General features: G+C 37.8%; 1 protein-coding gene across 1 annotated transcript; it reads left to right on the top strand.

Moving 5' to 3' along the window:
* Positions 1-7,118: 7,118 nt before the first annotated feature.
* LOC140957387 (7-deoxyloganetin glucosyltransferase-like) lies at positions 7,119-8,865 on the top strand. Its single transcript, XM_073414619.1, has 2 exons — positions 7,119-7,654; positions 7,869-8,865. The coding sequence occupies exons 1-2, from the start codon at positions 7,165-7,167 to the stop codon at positions 8,795-8,797; spliced, it is 1,419 nt and encodes a 472-aa protein (XP_073270720.1). The 5' UTR covers positions 7,119-7,164; the 3' UTR covers positions 8,798-8,865.
* The last annotated feature ends 405 nt before the right edge of the window (positions 8,866-9,270 follow it).

Here is a 9,270-nt window from a genome sequence, read left to right as displayed (position 1 = left end):
CCCGCTAATATTTCCACTCGGGCTTCGTAAGATCCCTTACTTGTTGGATGACCGAATGTGAATCCGAGTGAATAATTGGTTGGGTTGCTCCGGTTTCTCGGACTGCTCTTATACCGATCATAACAGATTCATACCCTGCCTCATTTTTAGAGTCTATGAAATCCAATCTTACTGCTATCTTTATATTCTCCCCGGATGGGGAGATTAGGATGACTCCCACACCACTTCCATCTTTATTAGATTCCTCATCCACAAATAATCTTCATACTTTTTACTGCCCAAAGTGATCAATCTCAGTTAGAAAGTCTGACAGAGCCTGAACTTTGATAGAATTTCTCGGCTGGTATTCAATATCGTATTCTTCGAGCTCCTCTATTCATTTTACCGCTCTTCCCGAGATATCTGGGTAGGTCATGATCCTTCCGAGCAGACTGTTGGTGAGGAAGATAATAAGATGATAGGAATTAGGGTCTCAATTTCCTTGTCGTGAGTACCAGGGGCACCTTTTCAAACTCGGTATACCTCAACTAGAGCCCCTTGAAGGCATGACTGACACAATAAATAGGCTATTGATTAGATCATTCCTCCCGATCTAGTACTGAGATAACTGCATTCTCAGTTGCATACAGATATACCCACAACCTCTCCCCGGGCTCGGGTTTCGACAAGATTGGTAGACCGGCTAGGTGACTCTTTAAATCTTGGAAGGCTTGTTTACACTTATCGTCCCGACCAAATTTTTCAGACATCCTCAGAACCTGAAAGAAATGATAGCTGCGATGTACCGACCTAGAGATTAATCGAGACAAAGCAGCAATCCTCTCTATAAACCACTGCACTTCTTTGAAAGATTTCGGGGAAAACCATTTCCATAATAGTTGTCACTTTTTTCGGGTTGTCCTCAATCCCCCTCTCAATCTCCATAAATCCAAGAAACTTTCCACTCTTGATCATGAAAGTACACTTATCTTGGTTCATTTTCACCTCATACTTCCTTAGAGATGAAAATTTCTCTTCAAGATCTGGGATGAAGTAAGACCTTGCTCAGGATTTGATCAAAAAGTCATCCACATACACCTCCACATTCCCGTCAGTCTGTCTTTCGAATATTTTGTCAATCAAGCTTTCGTATGTGGCCCCATCATTCTTCAAACCTAAGTGCCGCCCGAGGTGATGAAACTTACTTTGTCCTGGTGTGCCCAGGCCACAGGGATTTGATGATATCCCTGATAAGCATCTATGAAGCATAGGAGCTCATACCCTGAGGTGGAATCCACTAGTTGGTTGATTCGTGGTAGAGTATAGCAATTTTTGGGTAGGATTTATTCAAGTTCCTGAAATCCACTCACATCTTCCATTTTCTAGTGGCTTTTGGGACCAGGATCACATTTGAGAACCTGGTATGGAATTAGACTTCTAGGATATGCTCGGCTTTTAAAAATCATTAGACATGTTCTGCATCACTTTATCTTTCTCGGGTCTAATATGCCTCTTCTTCTGCTTTACAGGTCGAGAACCCAAAATGATATTTATTTTGTGCTCAGCAACATGGGTTGGGTTCCCTACTAACTCCACAGACCACGCACAAATATCAACATTCTTCTTAAAGCAGGACAACAATTCGACTCGGGCCACTGGTTTAAGATCTTGGGCTAATTTGCTTGTTTTTCTGGTATGCCCGGGAACTATCTCTACCTCTTCTTACTCTTCTTCCAACACCGCCTGCACTTTTCTAATCGAGTGTACTTCTCCTCTTCCATGCCATTTATCATATCTCTTTCTCAAAGCCCTGGATTGAAAGCTCTAGTCTTAGTCTCAATGGTACAGGATGGTACCTCCAAGACCGCTTTATTAAAGCATCAAATGTATGGTCGCAATTATTCATCCACATTCCGCTTCACTTCGAATAGGCTAAAGACAATATTTTTTACTTCTTTATGTTGTTTAAGTTATGCAAGAAGATGTGGTCTAAGTCTTCGAAGTAATGGATGCTTTGAGGTTCGAGTTTCTCAAATCGACGCTGGGCAGTCCACCAGTGTGATAAGAAAAGCTTTGCACTTGATTATGTCTTCAAAGCAGTGCAACATGGCCATGTTCTCGACTGAATCAGGTGTTCCTCTGGATTAGTATTTCCATTATAATCTATGATCTTGGCCGACTTGTAGTGAATAGGTAAGAGCTTATTCACTATCTGGAAAGATAGAGGACATCTCCCCAAATGGGTTTGTATCCTTCTAGCCTCTTCACCTTCTTCCTCAGTTCTTCTAACTCCTCGGCCACGGTAAGAGCCTTTGAACCCACCTGAGAACTCTCCTCATTCTTTTTATACTTGTCCCGAGGATGTGATTCGTCTTCAGATTCTTCATGCTCATGTAAATGCTCTTTTGGGAGGTAATTTCCCAACCATGCCTCCTAAACACTCACCGAGATCCATTAGGCTAGCTTTTCAGGGAAATAATGATGGTTTGCTGAGGGCCGTTTGGAGGCGGATTGCCATGGGGGACCCCTGAGTCCGAGGTCTCCTTTCTAGAGATATTCATCTGGGATGATTTTTGAGTGGAAGCCATATTTAAGCCTATATATCCGATATCCCACAGACGACGCTAATGATGCACCTCGAGAAAATTTTGTGAGTTTGGTGAGCAATTCCCCGGACAGAGATATGTTCCTTCCCGGTGAATGCTGGTGACGGGTAGAATGAACCCGATCTAGATGGTCTGCACACTTGAAATCAAGGAATGCTAGTGGAGCATAGGAAGGGGTTTCGGCGTGGTATCTCCGATACTAAAGTCAGTCAAGCATCCACACAAAAGAAAAAAAGGCTTTTAAGAGAATATAGAATAAGTGCTTATGAGAATGAAAGTGAATTCCCCGATTTTACCTTTGATGGGGGTATTTATATAGTATCAGAGTCCGTGACCACTCGAGATGCTCGGGTAATGGCCATGATGTGAAGACGTTGCCCAAGTTATGTCTTCCACATAATCTAAGATCGTGGAGAAGAATATGCCTCTTGATTATCGGTGGAAGAGATTCATGATCAATTAACTTAATTTTCTTGTGTTGCCTGATTGATACATGGGCCTAGGCTTGTACAAATTGGTGGTGGTCAGATTGGTTTCATTTGTTGTTGCGTGCCCGAGGTGGTTTACACATGGTGCTCTTTATTTACCTATGCTGAATTATGCACGGTCTCCTTTTAGCTTCCCAAGACCAGCTCTGGGTTCTCAGACTTTCTCCCCTTTCCGAGTCCAGGAATAACCCAAACCTTTTCCGGGGTATTAATTAGTTAATTCACTCTTATCTTCTCCATATGTTTTTCCTGTTCTTTTATGAGTAGGTCTCTTGTGAGAAGGTCTTACGAATTTTTATCTGTGAGACGGGTCAATCCTACCGATATTCACAATAAAAAGTAATACTCTTAGCATAAAAAGTAATAATTTTTCTTGAATAACCCAAATAAGAGATCTGTCTCACAAAATACGATCTGTGAGACCGTCTCAAATAAGTTTTTTCCTTCTTTTATAATCATATTTTTTATATTACTTGTTTAAAATGAATTAATACCATTTATTTTATTTTTTGAACTCAAATCACAAAAACTCATGAGATTTAAAATTATATTTATTATTTTTAATAAAAAATATTATTACACTATAAAAAAATAATTATAATATTTTAGTGGCCCGTACATTAAAAGTAATAGTTATTCTATTACTTAAAATATATACTTTTAAAACATTTTAATCACTTAAATATATACTTTTAAAAATTTATGAACACACGTCTATAAAGATAACTATATGAAATTAAATATATTAAATTTTTATAAAGTTGCAATAATTACAAATATTTATACGTCTTTATTCTATATGTTCAAGTACAAATAATTTTTTTTATTTTGTTAAAAATATTGTCAAAAAAATCGAGGTATTTTTTCAAATATGTAGAATTAACTTCAATGATTGAAGTTTAATTACAAAAAATTTAATATTTATTTATATTTTTTTTGAAATCAAATCGAAAAAAACTAATATTTATGGATAGAAATATTTTAAATAAATAAAATTTATTCACGCTCAATTACTAGTTCAAATAAATAAAAAAACAATATAAAATTATAAAATTCATTAGGTTCTATAAAAAAGTTTTAAAATGTATATGAAAGTCCTCCAAAATAAATCTACAAGATTCATTGAAAGTCTTTAGAATTCTGTTAGAGTCCACAAAAGTCAACAGAAATCTATCAACTTCACAAAAGTCTGTCATTTCAAACAAGTCATCAAATATCTGTAACGAGTATACCCCTCATTCAGGTACGGATCCAGGAATATGAGTTTGGAGGGGCTTCAACTCAATATAATAAGTTATATATTATTTAAAAAATTATATTATATTGTTCAACGAAGTTGTGTCATACGATATTTTAATACATAAAATTCATCTAGAATAGTCAATCAATAACTCAAAAACAAACAAAAAGGACAATAAGACGTACTTGTAGGTTATGGTTGTGAATGTATTTGACCGACTGCGCAAAAATCAAATTGAATAAATGAAAACATTATATTGCAAAGCTAACTCCTAGCCTCTTTTTCACCTTTTTGTCTCGCATCTGCCTTTTCATGGCCACCACATCTTCCCATATGTAGGAAACGATTGACAGCCTTTTCTGCTAGTTTTATGTCACTGTGCGTTCTTATGCCCTAAGCAATAATTATGGAGCTAAGGAAATTGGTGAGCTAGACTATGACCTTATGGGTGGGCTGAAATTTTAATTATGTATATATAAAAAAAAAGAGGGCTGGACTACAGTCCAGTACAGCCTTCAACTGCATCCGTCCCTGCCCTCATTAGTGTATGAGTCACTAGCTTTATAAAAACATAATGATACGGTTTTGACGGATGATGTCATATATCAGTTATTATTACACATCGCATCAGGGTCGCAAACTTATCAAGTTTGAGAAATTTGTCTTTTACTATTTCTACTTTAAATCATAACAGTGCCCATAAACTTCAAAATATGCTTGTGACACAAAGGAACATACGTGATCTTGTATTGAAAATGTGCAAAGAGATTGGCCCAAATATGGTTAGAACTTCACTCAAATTTGGACAATGTTTGGACAGAACTTTGACTCGATATTCTGACAGCACTTTAGCTCAAAAATGATACAAAACTTCGTCCCTCCGTGGAAGTTGGTGCTCGAAAATATTAAGCTGGTGGAGTGATTGCGTTGTGCTTTCTTCTTGTCTTTGAGCCACTGTTTATAGGCCAAGAATACGAGGTGAATGCCTATCACTTAAAGGCCACTAAAAATCTTTTAAGCGTCATGATATCACCTTAATGTGGTTGTTTCAATCCATTCCTATTCAGCTGATTGTGTCCCGTGGAATTTTCGAATTCTTGTGCTTAATTGTGCCATAATGTTTTAGGTTTTCACATCTTTTAATCTCCAGATTCGACGACTATCCATAATGTATCAATATGAGTCTTTCCAATATGCTTATGTCATTACTCACACGCTCTTTGAGAAACTTTTTAGGGGGTCACCAATCTCAGAATTTTCACGAGTTAAGCACAAGCTTAACTTGGAAGTTTTTAAGTGATGAGATCCTGAAAAAGAAGATACGCCTTGTTGATATTAGCAGTAGCTAACAAATCTTTTTAAGCCCTTCATTATGATACAAGGTATCAGAATTACCCATCTTTCAGAACGTGACGTTCTCGTCACGACCATGCACAATCTCTCTCTCTCTCTGGTATTAATCAATTGATTCATGTTTCTTTTTGCCTAGAAGTCATTCTGGAGTGGCTCATTGTTCGTGCAACCTCTTGACATCAGCGATCACTCTCTGCTCTTTTCACCCACATACATCACATACCCATAGCTTCAGCTTGATTTGTACCCGAACCACGCCTTACCAAGAGAGATTGTCTCTTATACCAACTGACATACCATATTCGACAACTATCTCCACTATATCAATACGAGTTTTTTCAGTATACTTATATCTCCACTCACACGCTCCTTGAAAAACTTCACAGGGGATCACCCATTCTGGAATTTTCGCAATTCAAGGACGCTTAACTTTGAAGTTTTTAAGTGATAAGATCACATAAAGAAGATACACCTTATTAATATAAGTAATACAAATCAAATATTTTTAAACCTTATACATTTCCTACTGAAACTCTTAGCAACAACTTCTCACAACTTAAAAATTAATTCTGAACATAAAGACTTTTTTATCAGTTACAAAACTCACACAAAATATAATATACACTATAAAATAATTGTGAGTAAATGTTCTACATAGATGATCTCTGAAAAGATCTGCATATCTCTTAAGTGTGTGTTATAATATTTTCAGCAAAACTTTGAATCTCTGAAAGAATAAACAACACATTGTAGATTGTTCGAGTGTCTAGATAGTTAAACTGAATCTCGAGATGATTTTTTATAGATGAATTTCAGCGTTTAGATTTGAACGACTATAAATTAGTCGTACCAAGGCCATAATAAAAAATAGTACTGGATGTCACATGTAATAATTCTTATTCCAAATATGATATGCAACAGTAAATGCCTACGACAGTGGTATTCAACAACCAAAATATTTTTGTTTGCATTATCTTAACATTCAATTTGCTAATAGAATGTCTTCATCAGTTAAAAAAACAAATATGATAATTTAAGTGGCCGAAAATATAATTCAGTGGACATTAAAATTATGTGATCACTCTGCGAATCTTGTTAATTTCTCCCAGTTCGGTAGATCTTAATCATTTTTTTCTAAAAACACATGAGAGACCAACTAAATAATTGGACTGGTGAAATTGTTTGTTTGCTGAGTTTTATTGCTTCTGAATTATTAATTATCTTAGAACACATGAACTAAAACTTATAATTACTTCCCTTCAAAAAAAAAACTTATAATTACTTTTAACACAAAAGATAATCTATTGGGAGCAATTAAAAATAGTCACTCAGCATCCCCATGTTACTACAAGTTGAATTGAATGTAATAATTTATTTCTACCTAAACCAAACTTATAAAATTCGAACCTAAACCATAGACACGTGCGTGTGTCTATATATATATATATAGATAAATCATCATTTCCCACCACCAAAAATAAAGCCAAGATCGATCAATATGAAGCCTCACGCCGTAGTTATACCATATCCAGCACAAGGCCACATCGCCCCTGTCCTAAAACTAGCCAAACTGCTGCACCACAGGGGCTTCTTCATCACCTTTGTCAACACCGAATTCAACCACAACCGTCTCGTTCGAGCTCGAGGGCCCGAATCCGTCGCGGGTCTCGAAGATTTCCAGTTCAGAACGATCCCCGATGGGCTCCCACATTCCGACAAGGACGCGACACAAGACATACCGCAGCTCTGTGATTCACTTAGGAGAAATGGTTTGCCCCCGTTCTTGGAACTCGTCAAGAATCTCGACGAGTCGCCTGATTGCCCGAAGGTGAGCTGCATAGTGTCCGATGGGGTGATGAGCTTCACTCTCGATGCTGCGGAGCAGCTCGGGATTCCTGAGGTTGTGTTCTTTACTACTAGCGCTTGTGGCTTCATGGGGTACTGTTACTATGGTGAACTCGTGGAAAGAGGAATGTTTCCTCTTAAAGGTAAATGAGATTTAGATATGTTAAATGTATATTACGCATTCTTTTTCTTGATGGGTCTCTACCCTTTTTGGTGCATGAAACTGGAAGTATTTTTAGTTAGGCCAGATCTATCTAAAGGTCAGTTGATATTAGCACGTCATGCAACTAATGGATATCTTGAAACCAAGCTACAATTGGTAAGATTAATATTAATTTTAGTTTCTTGGTGTTGCAGATGAAAGTTACTTGACTAATGGATATCTTGAAACCAAGCTAGATTGGGTGCCGGGGATGAAGGATATCAGACTGAGAGACTTTCCTAGCTTCATTCGATCTACTGATCCCAATGAAATTATGGTTCATTACAATATTTTGCAGACCAAAAACGCCTCCCGGGCCAAGGCAGTGATAATCAACACCTACGACGAATTGGAGAAGGAAGTGCTGCTCGCCATCGGGCAGAAATTTGATCGTGTCTGCACCATAGGTCCACTCCAATTGCTGGAACGGGCCGTCGAAAGGCCGGAGGTGAAGTCCATCGGCTCGAGTTTGTGGAAAGTAGACGACGAGTGTATCAAATGGCTCGACCAGAGAGCACCGAATTCCGTGCTGTACGTGAATTTCGGCAGCATAACGGTCTTGTCCCCTGCACAACTGCTGGAGTTCGCGTGGGGGCTTGCGAATAGTGATCAGCAGTTTCTATGGATCATTAGGCCGGATTTGGTTAGTGGGGATAAGGCCATTCTCCCCGAGGAGTACTCGAAAGAGGTTAAAGACCGTGCCATGATGGTGGGGTGGTGTTCCCAAGAACAAGTGTTGGCTCACCCTTCGGTGGGCGGATTCTTGACGCATTCGGGATGGAACTCGACCATCGAATGCATATCGGAAGGCATACCGATGATCTGTTGGCCGTTTTTCGCGGAGCAGCAGACGAATTGCCGATACGCGTGCACAGAATGGGAGATCGGATTGGAGATCGAGGGGGATGTCGAGAGGGAGAAGGTGGTGAATTTGGTGAAAGTCTTGATGGAAGGGGAGAAAGGGAAGGAGATGAGGAAAAAGGCTTTGGAGTGGAAGGATAAAGCGCAGTTGGCTGCTAAGCCTGGTGGCTCTTCTTACCATAATTTCGAGGTTTTGGTCAATCAGATTCTTCTCAACAATTAGTACCAAATCTGAAACCAGACTTGTTCTCCTTATTTCAAACATAATAAAAACGAGACATTCGAGGGAAACTAGCCGTTTAATATTTGGGTTTACTACTTTTTTCTTACATTGTTTACATATGAATTTTTCTTCGATTTCAATGTAATGTAACATATAAAAAAAAAAAAAAAAAAAAACCCAGCATTTTAAATTTCGTGTGGAATAAATTCATATGTAAAATTTTATTTGACCCATTTTTTAGATGTTGGGAGTTTTGGAATTTAGGACAAAATATCTAAGCTTTTCTTTCCGTCTCTTTTGGAATAACGATGATAGTAAGCTATACGACTTTAATTTTGTGCCTTGACTAGTTTGTTTTCCTAAAAAATTATTTCATATGACAGATAACTCATGAACTTATCAATAAATATTAAACATGTTCACGAGCTAACGGACCGAGTATTGTAAAACTGGAGTTTGTTTCATTTATCTTA

This window comes from Primulina huaijiensis, chromosome 14 (genome assembly GCF_012295235.1).
Source record: "Primulina huaijiensis isolate GDHJ02 chromosome 14, ASM1229523v2, whole genome shotgun sequence".
Lineage (NCBI taxonomy): Eukaryota > Viridiplantae > Streptophyta > Magnoliopsida > Lamiales > Gesneriaceae > Primulina > Primulina huaijiensis.
Note: the sequence above shows the minus strand (reverse complement) of the source record. Positions and strands in the feature narration are given on the sequence as shown.

Bases quoted from the DNA above. Each gene is read 5' to 3' on its own strand.
- LOC140957387 (XM_073414619.1), top strand. From the start codon at position 7,165: ATGAAGCCTCACGCCGTAGTTATACCATATCCAGCACAAGGCCACATC. The intron at 7,655-7,868 runs GTAAATGAGATT...TTGGTGTTGCAG, and splicing joins AGGAATGTTTCCTCTTAAAG to ATGAAAGTTACTTGACTAAT.